The sequence below is a fragment of the Ranitomeya variabilis genome, chromosome 5 (assembly GCF_051348905.1).
Source record: "Ranitomeya variabilis isolate aRanVar5 chromosome 5, aRanVar5.hap1, whole genome shotgun sequence".
Taxonomy (NCBI): Eukaryota; Metazoa; Chordata; class Amphibia; order Anura; family Dendrobatidae; genus Ranitomeya; species Ranitomeya variabilis.
Window position 1 is genome coordinate 341,913,404 of NC_135236.1, and position 21,965 is coordinate 341,935,368.

At 43.0% G+C, this 21,965-nt stretch overlaps 1 protein-coding gene across 3 annotated transcripts in view; it reads right to left on the reverse strand.

Annotated features, from left to right (window-relative positions):
- Nucleotides 1-21,965, reverse strand: part of LRRK2 (leucine rich repeat kinase 2) — a 220,063-nt gene that overhangs the window by 162,375 nt on the left and 35,723 nt on the right. For all 3 annotated transcript variants that reach the window (XM_077264815.1, XM_077264816.1, XM_077264814.1), the window contains exons 7-10: nt 8,675-8,809; nt 6,019-6,150; nt 4,744-4,863; nt 2,200-2,327 (exon numbers count right to left, since the gene is read on the reverse strand). In XM_077264815.1, the coding sequence (XP_077120930.1) occupies nt 2,200-2,327; nt 4,744-4,863; nt 6,019-6,150; nt 8,675-8,809 (515 nt within the window). The remainder of the gene's footprint in view (nt 1-2,199; nt 2,328-4,743; nt 4,864-6,018; nt 6,151-8,674; nt 8,810-21,965) is intronic.

Genomic DNA, 21,965 nt, shown 5'->3' on the forward strand with positions numbered 1-21,965 from the left:
AGCCACCACCGCTCACTATGTACTGAGCAGTGACTGAAGCTGCGCCTCTGACTGAAAACCAAGGGCTGCTGGGAGTAATACAGTTAATTTCTAAGCTTTCAGTAAGGGGAATAGGCAGCTTTAGAATGCTGTTAACCTGCAAATTAACCACACACCTGCAGATTATTAGAGCTTTTTTACATGACAGGTTCCCTTTAATATGGCATTTAATGGTTAAAAGTGCAAGGGGCCTTAAAGTTTTACAAACCTTATTTAGATATAAAGATCAGTTGCAGAAATTAACAAGATAATCTTAAAAGAACTGACACAATATACCTTAAACATCAAATTAACATTTTGGGTAGGTGCAGACGTTCAGTATTAGGCAGCGCTTTGGACACAGCACATGTCTGCTGTGTCCAAAGTGCTGCTGGCTGAATGCAGGCGATTCCGCATGTGATCACTGAATCGTGCGGAATCACAAGCGCCCAATACATTGTACCTGTGACATTTATCTTGCAGAGACTGTGCGACTCCGCAAGATAAATAGACATGCTGCGGTCTGTAAAGACGTGCCACATGTCCGTCTCCATGGGTGAGCCGTGGGCATCTGTGTACGCATAGTGGAGATGGGATTTCTTAAAATCCCATCCACTATGCTGTAACATCTGGATGCTGCGGGTTGGACTATGCCCAAGTATGCAGCGTCCAACCCGCAGCGTTTACTTACAGTGTGCACCTACCCTAAGAAGTCTTAAGAACCAGATTTTTTTCTAAAAAGTAGTCTGAACAGATCTCATAGAAGAGCGAAAACAATTACCCTCCTAAATGTAACATTAGACAATATTTTCTTGCATCTGGAGTAGAACTATTCTGCAGCACAATGAATGAAAAACAATACATTTTGTATTAAAATTAACCATTTAAAGGGATTTCCAAATAACACTGTCATTTTTTCTTCACTTGTTAAAAAGGTAAGACTTGTAGAATTCCAGCTACTGATAATGTCACCAATTGAGTTGTACTCAAACATTAAAAAAACTAATCAATAATAGTAAAGTGAAGATAAACTAGTCCATACGGCTTATCAGTCTGCACATTTTTGACACAAAGCATCTTTTACAAATCTTTAAGAGAACACAAAGTTCTGCTCATCTGTACCAATTGAAAGGCAAACTGCAATCTACATGTCCTACTGTAGATGGTAGTGTTAGGGCCTATCCAAACGTATAAGAAAGCCAAAGTAGGACATGCACCAAACATAAAAATGATGTGTGAATGGTTCAATTCTTTTTTCTTTTTTAAGTTCCATTACAAAGCAGCACAAGGACGATAAATTCTGCTTTGCAGATTTTCCCTTTCAGCCATACACAAGACAGGGAGGAAGAGTGGGAAGGTGGCTGAGCTCCTTGGACACACAGATTTTTTTTTTAAACATTTCTTAGGTTTGAGCTCTTGTATAACACAATAAGAATCAAAGGAAAGGTGAATATTAATTGGTAAATTGCTGGGATATTTGTCTTTTGTGAATGTTTAGTGTTCCTTTGAATGGTTGTCTCATGACATTTATAATGTTATGCCATCAATTAGAGATGGTGACAATTGACTCACAGCACCCGTTAAAGGGGCCAGGTCTGTATTCTGTAGCCATTAAATTGGAGCTCTGGGGACTGCCTCTTACCTCCCTGCATCTGTCGCTACTCTTTGCATCAAGCCAGCAGATCACAAGAGGAGTCCTACATGCCATTAGTTTAGAGGTGGTTCACCGGGCCCCTGTCTGATGCCCACAGGTTACTGACCTCTAGACCAGGTAATGTGAATCGGTTCCTATCATCTCTAACATCACTGTCTAATTAGTGGCAGTCCGACCACTGTGAGCCCATCTAATTGCCAGAAGTGACAAAAGTGCTACTAAGCAACATGGTGGAGCATTCACCAGCTACAGAAACTTTTCCAGGGTGTCAGATATTCCACCATCCTTTCCAATTTGTTTTACTGTTTAATGAAGGTACCAAGGCTGGCAAACTTCCTCCAATCAGACATGGACGGCTTATCCAAGTGATATGTATGCAATGTCTGTCCCCGAGTGATTTGGTAGCTGTGGACATGTGGATCCCTTTACAAAACTGTACTGTACATTTGAAGTTAAGCCAACGTCTAATGAGACAATCTTGCTAATAAATAACACATTTGTCATATGTTACGCATCAATTTGCCAACCTGGACTTCTGTGTTCTTCTTATGAAGTTTTAAAGCTTTAAATGAAGCTTCAAACCAATACAGTTGCCCTCTAATATTGCCGGCGTCTTCTCCATCATCCAAGTCCTTGTTCAAAAATATAGTTTCCGCTTTATAAAGAAAATATAAAAGAAAACAAATAGAGATTAAAATGAAAAAAAAAAGTCAAATCCCACACAGGACAACATCTGCAAGGAGTTTGTATGTTCTCCCCGTGTTTGCATGGGTTTCCTCCAGGTTCTCCGGTTTCCTCCCACATTCCAAAGACATACTGATAGGGAATGTAGGTTGTGAGCCCCATCGGGGACAGCGATGATAATGTGTGCAAACTGTAAAGCGCTGCGGAATATGTTAGCGCTATATAAAAATAAAGATTATTATTATTATTACTACATGTAGCAGGGAAATCGTAACTTTGGGAATTATTTAACATAAAACCATTATTTGTACTAGGCAAGTACTAATAACACCACTTTACTGAGTGCATCTGTAACAACCAAACTGCATGGCAAAGCAGAGCATGCCACAGGGTTAATGACCAAAAGTTATCTTTGGCCATCCTGCTTCCTTGCATGCAATTTCGTTTGATTTCAAAGCACCCTTCTGAGGGGAAGGTCACACATGGCATGTTTGTTTTCCAGAATTAAAAACACTACAATAGAGTGTAGACTAGGCTATAAGTTGTACAACAATTGCAGGCAAGTTGGGCAACTAATTTTTTTTTCCTATAGCAATAAATAATAAATAAATAGTAGCAAGTTGCACTGCAGTTATTGTTTCCTAAAACTTCTAGAAAAGGCCATTTCTGTGCACAGACTTATTCATCAACAGTTGCACGGCTAAAGTCATAGGGGGCAGATCTATCAAAATACTTGATTTAACATTGAAAATATTATTATAAAGCACCTAACCTCCTTTTCCATTATGTGCATTAAGTGACCTATAAACCTATAGCAACCAAATAATATAACTTTACATGATATAGGGCCAGAGTGTGTATAAGGCACTATAAGGAATTGAGGTTGCATCATACCCAGAAGGAACTTCAATCGTTGAGGTTTACATTTTTTAATGCCGCTGTCAATTACTGAAAGTGGCATTTAAATGGAACCCTTGACCATGTAATGTGACTGTGGAGTGCCAATAGGTTACTACAATAGTCAGGGTCCTGGTGAAGGCCCATATAATCCTTGTTGATCCCCCTATGAAGCTCACTGTGCCTGGTCTATTTTGGAGAGCCTCAATTTAACTATATACTGCCCACTTGCAGAACTAGTATAAGTGATCAAATTATAGCAGGTTCAAATCAAAAACCATTGAAATCAAAAACCAAATGAAACCATTTTAAAAAGTGGACCCCTCAAAGTCCTGAAAACCACATTCCAGAAGTTTATTAACCCTTCCGGTGCTTCACAGTGATTAAAGCAATGTGGAAGGAAAAAAAATTAACATTTATAGGTTTTTTTTTTGTTTGTTTTTTTTTACAAATTTTCACTTTAGCCCCAAATGTTTTTGCTTTCACAACTCGTGCAACTTCTCTTTAGTAAGCCAATACACCATTTGTGGGAGAAAACGCCAAGGTTCAGAAGAGAAGGAGCATCTTTTGACTTTTTGAAAGCAAAAATAGCTTGAATCAAGAGCAGACGCCATGTTGAGTTTGGAGGGCCCCTGAGGCACCTAAACAGTGGAACCCTCCCACAAATTACCCCATTTTGGAAACTAGACCACTCAAGAAATGTATCTAGATGTGTTGTGAGCACCGTGAACCTCCAAGGTGCTTCACAGAGGTTTATAACGTAAAGCCATGAAAATAAAAAAATTTAAAATCATATTTTTCCCACAAAACAAAAGTTCTTTTAGCCCCAAAGTTTACATTTTCAAAAAGGTAACAAGAGAAAATAGATCATACAATTGGTTGTGCAATTTTCCTGAGTACGCCGATACCTCATATGTGGGAAAAAACTACTGTTTGGGTGCACGGAAGGCTCGGAAGGGAAGGAGCGCCATTTGACTTTTTGAATGCATAATTTACTAGAATCATTAGCGGACATCATGTCATATTTGAAGATGACCCCATCTTGGAAACTAGACCCCTCAAGGAATGTATCTAGATGTGTGGTGAGCACCTTCAACCTACAGGTGCTTCACAAATGAACAAATAAAATTTTTCCCAAACAAATGTTGATTTTGCCCCAAATTTTTCATTCAAACAAGGGTAACGCAGAAAAGCGGACCATATAATTTGTTGTGCAATTTCTTCTGAGTACCCCATATGTGGTCGAGTACTACTTTTGATGCACAGAACGAAAGAAGCACCAAATTGGAGTTCAGATTTTGCTGGAATGGTTTGTAATGGATAATCCTTTTAACATCTGATTACACCTTTAAAATTATTACTGCGCCACATGATAAATTAATTATAGCTGAACTGTTAGGCAGCACAAACTTTTTAGGGGGGGTGTAGTGCATAAATATACATGTTTTTTCTTATGTGTAGAGGAAGGATGGGGAAAAGTGAAGACTTACTAAGAAGAGCCATGCATGTTAGCGCAGCTGCTTGCAGTCTTGAATTTGCAGAATAGCTTATCAGAGCTTTTATAATGACTTCATGGGCTTCATTTAACACCAGGATATTAAAAAAGCTTCCTTTAAAAAGATATAAAGTAACAACATTATTATTTTAGTTACAAAATATGTGAAAGCAAAATAAGAAAAAAATTTTTTCCACCATTCATAGTGTTTTCCAAGAATACAGTATTTAGTAGGGCTTTCAAAAACTTAAAAATCAACAAAGCTTTACTCTGTTCCAGCAGCGGCTTCCCATCACTGCCCCCAATCTGATGACAGGCCGCAGCAGTGATGTCACAACTACAGCGCACTTGACCATTGAAGTCAATCATGGGGCTCAGCGATCATGTTTCAATGACTTCAACATGAAGGATTGAAGATACATACACAAATAAAATCATAAAACATATACACTGCTCAAAAAAATAAAATACAACATCCTAGGTATCATTGAATTAAATATTCCAGTTGCAAATCTTTATTCATTAAATAGTGGAATGCGTTGACAACAATAAAACATACAAATGATCAATGGAAACTAAAAATGAATATCCCATGGAGGTCTGGATTTGAAATGATACTCAAAATTAAAGTGGAAAATCAAATTACAGACTAATCCAACTTCAGTATAAATGCTTCAAGATAAGAAAAGAATGCTAAAGTTGTTGCCCTCCTACGGCCGCCTCCAAGTCTCCTGGTATAGTGGCCTGTCTCCTGGCATCTACTCCATGCTCTAGACATGGTGCTGACAGACACAGCTACCCTTCTTGCCACAGCTCGCATTGATGTGCCATCCTGGATGAGCTGCACTACCTGAGCAACTTCTGTGGGTCGCTACTGTACCTCTAGGGGTGAGAGCAATGACAAAATGCCAAAGTGACCAAAACAACAGCCAAAAAGGATGAGAACAGAGAAATAGTCTGTGGTCACTCCTTGCAGAACCACTCCTTTATAGGGTTGTCTTGCTAATTGCCTATAATTTCTTCCTGTTTGTTTCATTTGCACAAAAGCAGGAGAAACGGATTCACAATTACATTAGTGTTGCTTCATAACTGGACAGGTTGATTCCACAGAAGTGTAACTGACTTGGAGTTACATTGTGTTGTTGAAGTGTTCCCACTATTTTTTGAGAAATGTACATATTACCCATTTACTATTTCTACCCAAATAAACAGTTAATTGTTTTCTTAAAATTATATAGAAAACTGATTTGAGACACATTCATTTACCCACCAAATGTAAGTTTCTGGAACAAACAACAGCAGACTTCTTGTATGTTTTCACAGTTTGGAAATGTTTTCATTGCTTCCATTATTATGTTGTAGCATCTGACATTGCCAGACATTAGCACTTCCACATTGCAAGCTGTAACAGAAATAAGATATTTTTTAGAAATATTCTACACTATAACATCTACTAAATAATTGTCTAAGGGTCACTTCCATCTGTCCTTCTGTCTGTCTGTCTGTCACGGATATTCATTGGTCGTGGCCTCTGTCTGTCAAGGAAATCCAAGTCGCTGATTGGTCGCGGCAAAACAGCCACGACCAATCAGCGACGGGCACAGTCAGGCGGCAAAATGGCCGCTCTTTCCTCCCTGCAGTCAGTGCCCGGCGCCCGCATACTCCCCTCCAGTCACCGCTCACACAGGGTTAATGCCGGCGGTAACGGACCGCGTTATGCCGCGGGTAACGCACTCCGCTATTAACCCTGTGTGTCCCAAACTTTTTACTACTGATGCTGCCTATGCGGCATCAATAGTAAAAAGATCTAATGTTAAAAAATAATAAAAAAACAAAAAACCTGCTATTCTCACCCTCCGTCGTCCGACGATGCGCTCGTGCCTGCCGCCATCTTCCGTTCCCAGAGATGCATTGCGAAATTACCCAGAAGACTTAGTGGTCTCGCGAGACCGCTAAGTCATCTGGGTAATTTCGCAATGCATCCTGGGAACGGAAGATGGCGGCAGCCGCGCGCGTATCGCTGGAGCTTCGCTGGATTCCAGGGGGTGAGTATATAACTATTTTTTATTTTAATTATTTTTTTTTTTTAACAGGGATATGGTGCCCACACTGCTGTATACTACGTGGGCTGTGTTAGATACCGCGTGGCTGCTATATACTACCTGGCCAGTGTTACATACTATGTGGGCTGTGTAATGTACTGCGTGGGCTGTGTTATATATTACGTCACCTGTGTGCCTGTGTTATGTACTGCGTGGCTGCTATATACTGCGTGGGCTGTGCTATATATTACGTGGCCTGTGTTATATACTACGACGCCTGTGTTATATACTGCGTGGCTGCTATATACTGCGTGGGCTGTGTTATATAGTACGTGGGCTGTGTTATATACTGCGTGGGCTGTGTTATTTACTGTTTGGGCTGTGTTATATACTGCGTGGCCACTGTTATATATTGCGTGGCCTGTATTAACGCATCGGGTATTCTACAATATGTATGTATGTATAGAGCAGCCACATAGTATATAGCACAGGCCACGTAGTATTTGTCTGCTATATACTACATGGCTCCTATATACTACGTGGCCTGTGCTATATACTATGTGGCTGCTATATACATACATAAATACATATTCTAGAATACCCGATGTGTTAGAATCGGGCCACCATCTAGTAATTTACATAAATTTGGGCAAAGAGCAAGATACGTCTATAACCACATGCGAATAAGTGCAGAAAGTGGTCACATCTACGATCAGAGCAAGAACGTTAACATTACAATAAAAAGGCATTAGAATATGTATTCTCATATGCATGTATGAAATTTCACTCAAAATAATAAAAACTTTGGCTTGCCGTAGTGTTTCTACCCCAGGTAGTGCAGTATGTAAAAACATCAATGACACAAATTCTTCATTACTTTTCCATTTTTTTCTAATTCTGCGTGTTTTGCATTTTCTTTTTGTTTGATCTATAGTAATCTTTTCATTTTTGCCTTTTTTTAGTCATTTTTTTATGTATTTGTCTGGTCCGTTTTTTTTTCAGGTCGCCATTGTTGGTTGGGTTTAATTTGATTCATCGTTTGCAACTTTTAAAAATATTTCAACATTTTTGCGCAAATGTACGTGCAATTTCCCACTGTAGAGATTTTACATACAGCAGAATTCTTTTGCAGAATTTTTGAAAAATGTTGCCGAATGTAATAAGTTTTAAAAAAAACAAAACAGTAAAATGTTACCAATTTTAGAAAGACTGCACTTGTGACCTGCCCGATCACGCAGTGATTAATATGAAGTCACTTTTTTTAAATCTTCTCAATGCAAAGTCTATGGGGATTTAGAGCGAGGCTCTGTAGCCACATTATGAGTCCTATACTCATATTGAGAAAAATGACTTTGGGAATACAGAGCAATCCAGCAGCTTATAAAAGCAATTCAATGGTGCCAGGGCGACTGAGCCGGGGCAGAAAACAGATTAAGACACTGACCAGGGAGTACTGACATAAACAGGGATCGAAAAAAAAAAAGTCTGAAGTGGTACTTTAAGAAAACCCCAAATGATGATTTGGGGCCTAAGAGGGAAAGTAAAAGGTTTACTTTATCTTTTATCAATTTTTGAATGATGCTTTGCAATGTAATCAAGCACAAAATAATTTTTACAGAAAATAATATAAAAGAAACATATGACTTTGTATGACAAAGTGTTCCCAATGAAAATCAATAGGGAAGAACAATAGAAAACTATAGTGGAAAAAAAAATTGCCAATAGTGCATGGAATGAGGCGTTTCCTAAAAAAAAAAAAAAAGTACGTTGTGTGTACGGCTGAAGAGGTCAAAATGTACCTGAAGCACTCTGTGTGAACCCATCATGCACACAGAATAAGAAAAGCTAGGCTTTTTTTGAAATGCTAATATTATAGTAACTTACGTGGGCCTGCCAATGGGATCAACACACGTAAAGCTTGGTAAATGACAGACTCTGTATCTTTATACTGTGTAAGAACCTTCAGGATGATCAGATGATCTTTGCTCTCTACAAATTCGGTTAATTGCTCTTCTGGAACTGGAGAAAAATGGGAAAAAAAGGTAAAAGTAATAATAATTCAATATATATTTGACAAAATAAATTCTGATCATATGCTGAATCTCTCCTGACCATAGCTGCACCTAGAAAGGTGGACAGTGTCTGTGTGTGAAGGGTCACAATCTCAACTGGTAACTCCCAGTTACTAACTTATTCCCAAATTTCGAGGAGGAATAAAAGAGGAACAACACAAAGAAGAGCTATGAGAAAAGATGCTCCGGAATTATTATTTCAGGAAGAATACACATTTACTAAAATAGACATGTCAAGAGAACCGCCAGGTCCTGTTTCATTGCTTAGCTGCATCAAAGAGGAAGTTGATGACTAGAGACTTTCACAATAAGTCAGAAACAAAATTTCCCTCATATGGGTATTCCTAATGTAATGCCATAAATGATGCAACAGTCATAACGCATGCTGGTTTTAAATAAAATATTAAAAATATGCTCCAAGATTATTAAAATGACGATTACTTACTGGGAATCGGATTTTCCAGAACCAACGACAGCACCATGGAGAGAGAATCCACCCCCAAGACCAGGAAACCCTACAGCTTTAAAAGATAGAGCCCTCTAGTATGCTTCAGTGGTTTACAGAGCACAAGAGGAACTCCGTTTGCTTAGTTTAACTAAACTTTCCGACATCGGGCGTAATAATACGCCGATGTCGGACACCCACCCTTTGATGTGAGATCCGGGGGCGAGCCCACAACTTTTCTGGCACATGTCAGCTGTTTTGAACAGCTGACATTTGCCACTAACAGTCGCTTGAGGAATCCCGATCCTCCTGCGGCTGTTAACCCATTAAATGCCACTGTCAAACTCTGGCATTTAACACGTACTTCCGGTGGTCGGCGCTCTTAGCAAGTCAGCAATTCTGCTACATACAGGCGATCTGATCATCCCTCCATAAAGGAATGGGATAGGGTTCTTTCGATGCATTCCTTACATAGATTTTTAGTGTAAGAGACCGCTAGTCTGCCCTTGCATAATGCACATTCCTTGTGCTTTGATTTAGACTGCACTTTCCTGGGCCTGTCCTACAAAACATATAAATAAAAATACAGGCATTTAGGATCATTTACACAGGGATCGAACCCGATTCACCCCCACCTGACTCAGGACTACCAAAATTGGAGGGGCTGCATCCATAGGCTCTCCAGGCTGGTTATTAACATGCATATGGAATCCCTTTTCTGCAACATGGTCCTGTTGTAAGGAGAGGTTTTTATCCCCTTCAAACCCTCTTCTGCCCGGTTCCACCTGGATCAAGTCACGGGTGGGCTGAGGATGCGTCCTGCCCCACCCTCCCGAGGATAGTGCTGCTCCTGCCTGGGGATACACTGAACCATACCAGGCCGTGCTCCCTGAAGTGACTTCAGCCAGCTTGATTCCGGGGATGCACTGCCCCATACCAGGCCATGCCCCTGGTAGTGACATCAGACGCTCTCCTCCGTTCCGTGGAAGCACCGCACAATGCCAAGCTGTGTCAAAGGAAATGACGTCATCCATTAAGCTGGATGCCAGGGATGCACTGAGCCCCACCGGGCCATGCTCCTGCCAGAGATGCCCTTGTCTCCTGCTTGCACCATGCATGTAGCTGTTCCAGACCAGAGACATTTGGCTGAAAACTGACCGATGTCAGCGATGCTGTCACAGCAGCCCAGGTAGACTCCTTTCTCCCTGGCAGCACTTGGGAACTGTAGTATCTCTCTCAAGGACAGGAAACCACTGAAGTGTACTAGAGGGCTCCATCTTTTAAAGCTGTAGGGTTTCCTGTCCTTAGGGGTGGATTCTCTCTCCATGGCTCCAAGCCTCCTATGTATAACAATGACCAGAATCAGCTGAGTTCTAGAGACTCTTGTCAAAAGCGGGTTATATAGTTTGACCTAATCTGAGCACTTACTGATTATTCACGCCAAGAAGTGTATTACATTGTATCAGACCTTTAGTGGAATATACTATGATTGTCAATTTTTAGGCCCGTCTGCTTCAAACCACATTTTCGGAATTTTCAATCGCCTAATGTTTTTAGAATTGTAAAAACAAACTGGGAGAACTGACACAAACAGAAGCACTGAAATGGAACCTGTTGACAGGATTTATCACAAGAAAGTAAAGGTATGGCCGTAATGGTGCTATAAGGCTATGTGCACACGTTGCGGATTTGCCTGTGGAATTTTCTGTGCAGTTTCTTCCTCTCTTGGCAGAAAACGCAGTTGAAAATCAGCACGTTTTTTATGCGGATTTGATGCGGATTTTCATGCGTGTTTTTCATGCGGATTTGTATGCGTTTTTGTAAGCTAAATAAAGATATATTATTTAACAAAAAAAAAAAAGAATTGTGATGTAATTTCCTTGTCCAACCTTCTCTTTTACATACTCTATTGAAGAATAATTTTTATACACAGATAGATCAATATATCTATTGATAGATAGATATACAGTACAGACCAAAAGTTTGGACACACCTTCTCATTTAAAGATTTTTCTGTATTTTCATGACTATGAAAATTGTACATTCACACTGAAGGCATCAAAATAGGGATTTTTGTGTACTCACCGTAAAATCCTTTTCTCCGAGCCATTCATTGGGGGACACAGACCATGGGTGTATGCTGCTGCCACCAGGAGGCTGACACTAAGTATTACAAAGAAAGTTAGCTCCTCCCCTGCAGTATACACCCCTCTGCTGGCTCCCAGCTAACCAGTTCGGTGCAAAAGCAGTAGGAGATCAATAACAACATATAAGTGTATAGCATGTCACATTATATATGAGAGTATAACATATCAAATGATAAAAACAAATACAACTAATAATAGGGAGGGAGCTGTGTCCCCCAATGAATGGCTCGGAGAAAAGGATTTTACGGTGAGTACACAAAAATCCCTATTTCTCCTTCGCCTCATTGGGGGACACAGACCATGGGACGTCCCAAAGCAGTCCCTGGGTGGGGACAACATCAGATCAGGCCGTGTAACCGCTACTTACAAGTGCGCCAAGGCGGCCTGCAAAGTCCGCCTGCCCAGACTCACATCTGTGGAAGTGTGTGAATTATAGTGCTTCAAGAATGCATGCGGACTGGAGGAATTCGCAAGCTTGCGGTCGTGCTTGCCGACGCCTGGTGCCTAGAGCCCTGAGACAGGGAGATAGGCTGACATCTAGCACGGAAGGACTCCTGGATGGTGAAAAGAATCCACCAGGCTAACGTGGCCGATGAACACGGCTAAACCCTTCCTGTGACCATCGGGAAGCCTACTTACCATCGAGAAGCCCAAGCAAAGTGTCCAACCTTCGGAAGGACGCCGTCCTCGATACGTACCCACTTGGAGCACTCACTTCTTCCGGATTATGGCGAACCCATTCCGTTGTGTGGACTGGAGCCGAAAGAGATGAGAGGACGATGCCCCTGCAACAGTGGGAATACAAAACCACCTTGGCAATGAGGGAAGGGGATGGCTTGAGGGCAACGATGCATTGATGGTAATAAGGAAAAAAGACTGAAAAGAACAGAGTGGCAAGCTCTGAAGACTCATCAGGATGACAAGAACGCAGAGAAAAAAGGTGAGTGACGTTCCCTGATAGTAAAGTCTTTCTGGATCGAAAAAGGAGTCTACTGTAAGATCCCCAGGACCATTAAGGTCCCCTAGATCTAACGGTACGCGGTAGGGAAGAACTACAGGTGAAGGCTCCCTGCGAGAAGGTCCATATTTCCAGTTTTGACGAAATAAGACGGAGAAATACTAGTACCGCAAGCGAGAAAACCTGACATGGTCAGTGCGGGTCTCCCGGGATCACTGGGGGCCTTTTCTGCTTCCAAAAAGATCTCAGACGTAGTGGAAGAGGAGTTATGGAAATTGGTACCGTGGAAGAAACGGAGCATGCGCTGCGATGGACTTGGATCTTGAAGCCAAACCATGAACTGGAGTACATAGGCGTTCAGCTTGGACGCCATCCGACCTACATCTGGAGTACTCCAGTGAAGGCAGATGTGAAGGAAGACTTCCGAGTGAAGTTCCCACTCACTAGAGGAGAAAAACCCTGACGGCTGAATATGTCAGCCGCCCAGTGTTCTACTCCAGGGACATGTACTGTTGAGATCACCGAATGATAGATCTCGGCCCATCAGAGAGTGCGAGGTACCTCGGCCATGGCGCTTGACTGTGGGTACCTGCGAGATGATTGACGTATGGCACAGCCGTGGCATTATCCAAATTGAAGACGGATGGTTGACCCGCCTAAGGGCAGTGGACCTGCTGTAGGATTAGCCGTACTGTTCGGATCCCCAGAGAAATGATCGGGAGAAGAAGACGGGCATTGGTATCCCTAATAACCATTGGACCAGAAGAAGGCTCTGGATGAGGAAGGAGCTTAGAGACTACCTTTTGAAAGCCTGATTGACTTGCTGAAAACGAGCGGAGCAAAAGAAAACTACTTCCGTTTTCGTCTTATTGTTCAGAACCCTCCTAGCTAATTGAATGAACCGAGGGAATGAGTGATCAAGTGCACAAGCTCCGTGTTGAAGGGCCACGACCTTGACTCGAGAGAGAGAATTACCATCCTTCTTGTGCAGGATCATCGTCAAAGAGGATCTGCTGGGCTGGGAATGAGGAAAAAAAAAAAACTTGTCTAAGTTTAGCTGCTAGCCCAAGTGAGAGGGTATTGCAAGTGATATAGACGACTTAGCGTAGTCCTTGTAGAGCGGCTAGAAAGTCGACCGAGTAGGGCAGGACGACCATGTTTCTAGGGTGCAAGAAGCACATGACAACTGCTATGAGCGTTGCGACCACTGTGGTGCGGTAGCCAGGCTGAAGGGCAAGGTCGTGACTTGAAAATGCTGTTCGCGAATGGAAAGGAGAAGAGATAATTGTAGAGGGGAAAAAAAAAAAAAAGTAGACATGTGAGGGTAAGAAAACCGAATGTCGATGGATGCCAGAAAACTCTTTTTTTTTTTTTTTTTTTTTTTCTGTTGAAGTAATGGCTGAGCGGAGGAACTGCATCTGAAAAAGGAGGGCCTTGTCAAAGGTTGTTAGAAGTTTGAGGTCCAGGAATGATCATAGTTTCCCTTTTCTCCTTCGTGAAACCAAGATCCCTTAGATCTAGACTGTCCAGGACAATGCTTCTACTGCTGGATGGGTCTGTAGAAAAAATACGATCCCTTGTTAGTCTCCCGCTCAGAAGATTTGATTTGAATTGAAGTAGATAAGGTCTGACCAGGACACTATTGGTCAAGCAACATCATGTGGCGCTAAAGAAGGGTAGAGCGCTGAACCCGAAGCCACAAGACGGAACGAACCAGATTTGCTATCCAACCGTCTGTGGTTTTTTTAATTGATGATACATCGGGCAGGGATACTGGTAGGTATACCTCAAGAAATTCCACCTGGTTAGACTGCCAAGTGGCAGAATGCGGGGCTGCAACCAGCAGGCCTCTTGCCATCTTCGTGCAGAGTAGAAAATTAGGAACCTTCGATCCACCATTCTGTTAACAGGGACGTGGAGAGGAATCGTCCGCTTTCTTGCATCATCCCCTAAATTGATACAAAGGGGGGTGCTCGGACGCCAAAGATGTGTGCCTCTGTACATCCCCAGAGTTGAGGTCCCCGGGTGGACAGGGCAGGTTGTTTGGCATTAGGCCTGGATGCAGAAGAGGATACATGGAGGCGACACTGCATGTGTTCGTCTGTTGAAGATGTGGGAGGAATCGGTGCCCTTAAAAGGATCCGTCGCCCATAAAAACCAGACCAGGTATGGCAACCTACTTAGCGGCTTCTGTCCAGTGAATTGCTCGTCGATTTGTTGATGGTATAAATAGGAGAGTCCCTCCTTTTCTGAAGCTCTTGCAATCCAAGGCAATATGCGATCCATATTCAGCGTTGTTCTCAACAAATCATGGGGGAGAGATTAGGAAATGAAAACTTCCGTTTTGCAGACGCCTGTACGTTTTTCTAGAACACTTGCGGCCCCTGCTAGCGGACGCTCCCATGTAGGAAAGGGACCATGTATATCTGGGTTGCGGTTAGGGATGAGCGGCGGAAGGCTCCGGAGCTCAGTTAGAGTGACCAGCTTAGTATTGATGATGTGCCCATAAGACCAGTAAATACTGGTCATGCGCCTTTAAGACCAGGGTATACTGGTCTTGTGCCTTTAGGATGAGGGCATGCTGGTCATGTGCCTTTAAGAACCAGGACATACTTGTCATATGCTTTGAAGACCAGGGCATACTGGTTATGTGTCTTTAAGTCCAGGGCATATTGAACACGTGCCTTTAAGACCAGGGCATACTGGTCATGTGCCTTTAAGTCCAGGGCATATTGGTCACGTGCCTTTAAGACCAGGGCATACTGGTCATGTGTCTTTAAAACCAGGTCATACTGGTCATGTGCCCTTAAAAACCAGGTCGTACTGGTCATGTGCCTTTAAGACCAGGGCATACTGGCCAAGTGCGTAAGACCAGGGCCTACTGGTCATGTGCCTTTAAGACCAGGACATACTGGTCATGTGCCTTTAAGACCAGGTAATACTGGACATGTGCCCTTAAGACCAAGGAGTACTGGTCATGCGTCTTTAAGACCAGGGAATACTGGTTACGTGCTTTTAAGACCAGGAATACTGGTCATGCGCCTTTAAGACCAGGGCATACCGGCCATGTGCGTAAGACCAGGGTATGCTGGCCATGCGCCTTTAAGACCAGGGAAAAACTGGTCACGTGCCTTTAAGACCAGACAATACTAGACATGCGCCTTTAAGACCAGACAATACTGGACATGCTCCTTTAAGACCAGACAATACTGGACATGCGCCCTTAAGAACAGACAATATTGGACCTGTGCCTTTACGAACAGCCAATACTGGACATGCGCCTTAAAGAACAGACAATACGAGACATGCGACTTTAAGACCAGCCAAAACAGGACATGCGCCTTTAAGACCAGCCAAAACAGGACATGCGCCTTTAAGAACAGAGAATACTGGACATGCGCCTTTAAGAACAGAAAATACTGGTCATGCGCCTTTAAGACCAGACAATACTGGACCTGCGCCTTTAAGAACAGACAATACTGGACATGCGCCTTTAAAACCAGACAATACTACATGCGCCTTTAAGAAGGGAGAATACTTGCGCGTTTAATGCCTTGATGTAGAGTGGTTGTGCCCCCTTAATGCTAAAAATCGTTGCCTCAGTGTGAGCCGGCCGGGTGGACCAAGATGGCCGCTGTGAGCTGCAGAGTAGATAAAATCTCGCAGAGAGCGAGAAGCGCCAACTCGGGGGGCGGAGCGACGGACACGATGCTGAATAGGCCCAAGCCGGGGCCTAAATTTCTGTAGCAGGCGGGCGACACCAGCGGGGCGTTTCAGGAGACTTCCGGGATGCGGCCTACACATCGGCCGAAGCCAGGGGCTAAATTTTTGTAGCCGGCCAGAGTGTTACCTCAGAGAGGTGGGCCACAGGAAAGTGGCTAAGGCTGCCTGCGCCTTTATGGATATCCCTCTGAAGATGGGTCCACTCACCATCGTTGCGCGTCCCGGCATGGAGCCGCCGCGGATGTGGGTTTCAGCGCTGTTCTGTGCAGCGTGGACGGTGCAGGGATAAACCTCAATCCATCATCCGTTTGTTAGGGAGGAGGAGAGGAACCGTCCGCCTGCTTGTACCATCCGCTCTTAATAGTGGTGGTGCAGTGGGGGCTGCTCGGACGCCACATTGGATTGTGCCTCTGAACAGCCGAGGGTAAAACCTGGTGGTCAGGGCTGATGTCCGGCAATAGGCCTGGCTGCAGAAGAGGATACTGGAGGTGACACTCCAGTGCTCGTCTGATAAGGGAGGGGGGAGATCGGTCCCATGAAAGGGCCCGTCGCCCCTAGAATCAGCTCAGGCAGTGGCTTCCCACGTCGCAGGAGAGGATACGGAGAGGTGAAACTCCCGTGCTCACCTGTTGTTGGTTCGGGGGAGATCGGAACATGAAAGAATCCGTCGCCCCCTTCGTCCGGTAAAAGGTAAAAGTAAAAAGATTCTTTGGGTCTGAATAGCAGACCAGTCCGTGTGCCTCCTACGGACACTAAGCAAGAACTGGTTAGCTGGGAGCCAGCAGAGGGGTGTATACTGCAGGGGAGGAGCTAACTTTCTTTGTAATACTTAGTGTCAGCCTCCTGGTGGCAGCAGCATACACCCATGGTCTGTGTCCCCCAATGAGGCGAAGGAGAAACTATGAATTAACACATGTGGAATTATATACTTAACAAAAAAGTGTGAAACAACTGAAATTATGTCTTATATTCTAGGTTCTTCAAAGTAGCCACCTTTTGCTTTGATGACTGCTTTGCACACTCTTGGCATTCTCTTGATGAGCTTCAAGAGGTAGTCACCGGGAATGGTCTTCCAACAATCTTGAAGGAGTTCCCAGAGATGCTTAGCACTTGTTGGCCCTTTTGCCTTCACTCTGCGGTCCAGCTCACCCCAAACCATCGAGATTGGGTTCAGGTCTGGTGACTGTGGAGGCCAGGTCATCTGGCGTGGCACCACATCACTCTCCTTCTTGGTCAAATAGCCCTTACATAGCCTGGAGGTGTGTTTGGGGTCATTGTCCTGTTGAAAAATAAATGATGGTCCAACTAAACGCAAACCGGATGGAATAGCATGCCTCTGCAAGATGCTGTGGTAGCCATGCTGGTTCACTATGCCTTCGATTTTGAATAAATCCCTAACAGTGTCACCAGCAAAGCACCCCAACACCATCACACCTCCTCCTCCATGCTTCACGGTGGGAACCAGGCATGTAGAGTCCATCCGTTCACCTTTTCTGCGTCGCACAATGACACGGTGGTTGGAACCAAAGATCTCAAATTTGGACTCATCAGACCAAAGCACAGATTTCTACTGGTCTAATGTCCATTCCTTGTGTTCTTTAGCCCAAACAAGTCTTTTCTGCTTGTTGCCTGTCCTTAGTAGTGGTTTCCTAGCAGCTATTTTACCATGAAGGCCTGCTGCACAAAGTCTCCTCTTAACAGTTGTTGTAGAGATATGTCTGCTGCTAGAACTCTGTGGGGCATTGACCTAGTCTCTAATCTGAGCTGCTGTTAACCTGTGATTTCTGAGGCTGGTGACTCAGATAAACTTATCCTCAGAAGCAGAGGTGACTCTTGGTCTTCCTTTCCTGGGGCGGTCCTCATGTGAACCAGTTTCTTTGTAGCGCTGATGGTTTTTGCCACTGCACTTGGGGACACTTTCAAAGTTTTCCCAATTTTTCGGACTGACTGACGTTCATTTCTTAAAGTAATGATGGTCACTCGTTTTTCTTTACTTAGAATTTGTATTATGGCAAGAAAACATCAGCTAACAGTCTGTTCAGCAGGACTATCAGCTGTGTATCCACCAGACTTCTGCACAACACAACTGATGGTCCCAACACTATTTATAAGGCAAGAAATCCCACTTATTAAACCTGAAATGGGCAAACCTGTGAAGTGAAAACCATTCCCGGTGACTACCTTTTGAAGCTCATCAAGAGAATGCCAAGAGTGTGCAAAGCAGTCATCAAAGCAAAAGGTGGCTACTTTGAAGAACCTAGACTATAAGACATAATATCAGTTGTTTCACACTTTTTTGTTAAGTATATAATTCCACGTGTTAATTCATAGTTTTGATGCATTCCGTGTGAATGTACAATTTTCATGAAAATACAGAAAAATCTATAAATGAGAAGGTGTGTCCAAACTTTTGGTCTGTACTGTAGCTATAGATAGACAGATATATCTATAGATAGATTGATATATCTATAGACAGATAGATAGGAATCCAAAAATTGGAGGCAGCACACCATTCTCTGTGACAAAAAAAGCAGGAGCTACTTTTATTAGCCCATCTCAGCAACGTTTCACAAAGGAAAAAGGTTCACATCTTTATGAACCAAAACGTTGCTGAGATGGGCTAACAAAAGCAGCTCCTGCTTTTTTTCACTGAGAATGATGTGCTGCCTCCAATTTTTGGATTCCTCTAATTGGGATTTGGTCTATGCCTGGGGGGCTTTGCACCCAATATTTTCTTCTTCTTCCTTTTGTAGTTTTGTGCTGCTCTAATTCTTCTCTTTTTTTAGATAGATAGATAGATAGATAGATAGATAGATAGATAGATAGATAGATAGATAGATAGATAGATAAAACTATAGATAGATATACAGATTTATCTATAGATAGATATATCGATAGACATACAGTGCCTTGCGAAAGTATTCGTCCCCCTGGAACTTTTCAACCTTTTCCCACATATCATGCTTCAAACATAAATATACCAAATGTACATTTTTGGTTAAGACTCAACAACAAGTGGAACACAATTGTGAAGTTGAACAAAATTTATTGGCTATTTTAACATTTTGTGGAAATTCAAAAACTGAAAAGTGGGGTGTGCAATATTATTTGGCCCCTTTAACTTAATACTTTGTTGCGCCCCCTTTTGCTGCGATTACAGCTGCAAGTCGCTTGGGGTATGTCTCTATCAGTTTTGTACATCAAGAGACTGAAATTCTTGCCCATTCTTCCTTGGCAAACAGCTCGAGCTCAGTGAGGTTTGATGGAGATCGTTTGTGAACAGCAGTTTTCAGCTTTTTCCACAGATTCTCGATTGGATTGAGGTCTGGACTTTGACTTGGCCATTCTAACACCTGGATATGTTTATTTGTGAACCATTCCATTGTAGATTTTGCTTTATGTTTGGGATCATTGTCTTGTTGGAAGACAAATCTCCATCCCAGTCTCAGGCCTTTGCAGACTCCAATAGGTTTTCTTCAAGAATGGTCCAGTATTTGGCTCCATCCATCTTCCCATAAATTTTAACCATCTTCCCTGTCCCTGCTGAAGAAAAGCAGGCCCAAACCATGATGCTGCCACCACCATGTTTGACAGTGGGGATGGTGTGTTCAGGGTGATGAGCTGTGTTGCCTTTACGCCAAACATATCATTTGGCATTGTTGCCAAAAAGTTCGATTTTGGTTTCATCTGACCAGAGCACCTTTTTCCACATGTTTGTTCTCCCAGGTGGCTTGTTGCAAACTTTAAACGACACTTTTTATAGATATCTTTGAGAAATGGCTTTCTTCTTGCCACTCTTCCATAAAGGCCAGATTTGTGCAGTGTACAACTGATTGTTGTCCTATGGACAGACTGTCCCACCTCAGCTGTAGATCTCTGCAGTTCATCCAGAGTGATCATGGGCCTCTTGGCTGCATCTCTGATCAGTATTCTCCTTGTTTCAGATGAAAGTTTAGAGGGACGGCCGGGTCTTGGTAGATTTGCAGTGGTATGATACTCCTTCCATTTCAATATGATCGTTTGCACAGTGCTCCTTGGGATATTTAGAGTTTTGGAAATCATTTTGTATCCAAATCCAGCTTTAAACTTCTCCACAACAGTATCACGGACCTGCCTGTTGTGTTCCTTGGTCTTCATGATGCTCTCTGTGCTTCAAGCAGAACCCTGAGACTATCACAGAGCAGGTGCATTTATACGGAGACTTGATTACACACAGGTGGATTATATGTATCATCATTAGGCATTTAGGACAACATTGGATCATTCAGAGATCCACAATGAACTTCTGGAGTGAGTTCTCTGGACTGAAAGTAAAGGGGCCGAATAATATTGCATGCCCCACTTTTCAGTTTTTGAATTTCCACAAAAATTTAAAATAATCAATATATTTCGTTCAGCTTCTCAATTGTGTTCCACTTGTTGTTGATTCTTCACCAAAAATTTACATTTGGTATCTTTATGTTTGAAGCATGTATGTGGGAAAAAGTTGAAAAGTTCAAGGGGGCTGAATACTGTCGCAAGGCTCTGTAGATAGATAGATAGATAGATAGATAGATAGATAGATAGATAGATAGGGACCAAAAAATGGAAGGCAGCACTCCAGGTTTTAGCAAAAATATAAGTGGACTATATTGGGCCCACATGGCGTAGTGCAACGTTTCGGCTTCCAAAACACATGGCTCCTGCAGTGCATCACTGAAGAGGTCACCGAAGTTTGGGCTCTTACTTTACGGTTCCTCTGCGTGAGAATTTTCTCAGACAGCGTTGCCGGTGACAGCATGAACTCAGGTGACCTCTCTTCCGGGGGCAGAGGGATACACTGCGGAGGATTACCTCTTGTCAGTACATCGTGGGAGGCCCTGTACAACAGTGACATCTCCCGACATCACTGTTCTACACGGGAGATGTCATGGGACACTCGTTATTAAATGGACTACGGCGGAAAGGTAAGTATATGGTGGTTTATTATTTTATTTTTGTTACAGGAGAATGAGGGCGTGGGGGACTAGCTGTTTGGTGAGTATGTACTGTATGTTGTATGTTTTTTTTTTACAATTGAACACAGGCATCTGTCCCATCATCGGCTAATGCTGTCACTGTCATATGTGGCAGCAGACATAGCCGGATGGGAGCAGAGTCCCATCAGACGATGCCTGCCTACACAGACCCACAAAGACACACACACACAGACCAGCACACAGACACCCGCACACAGACACGCACATCTCCTCCGCTCACAGTCTTCACCCACCCACACACTCTTTCTCCTGCCTTTCTGCAGCGTTTTTCGCACACACATCCGCAGCAAATCCACAGACCCTTTTACACCTGCGGATTTGACTGACTCAATGTAAATCAATGAATGCAGAATCGCTGCAGATCCGCAAAAAGAATTGACATGCTGCGGAAAATAAAACGCTGCATGTGCACACCAATTCTGGATTTCCCATTGACTAACATCGGTTGTGCACTACACTGCGGATTTGGTGCAATTCCACACGTGCAAAAGCGCTGCGGATCCGCAACCTGTGCAAATAGCCTAACACTGATTAGATTGATACTTTTTTGAAGAAATCTGATCAGTGTTTCTTTTTTAATCATGGTTTTAAGTTTTCTTCTGATGACGTCTTTTGTACATCAGGGCAGGCATGGGGAAGTTGAGTTTTCTCCGACCCCTCTGCCTGCCTATTGTGTTTCTATAGGTCAATGATCATTCAGTGACCTACCTCAGTTTTGAAATTTCACACTGCCACCATCATTCATTGGGCAGCGTGTGAACAGTTTGAGATTCCATGTCTGATATTCAATAAAATGGCGCCATAGTTGGCGC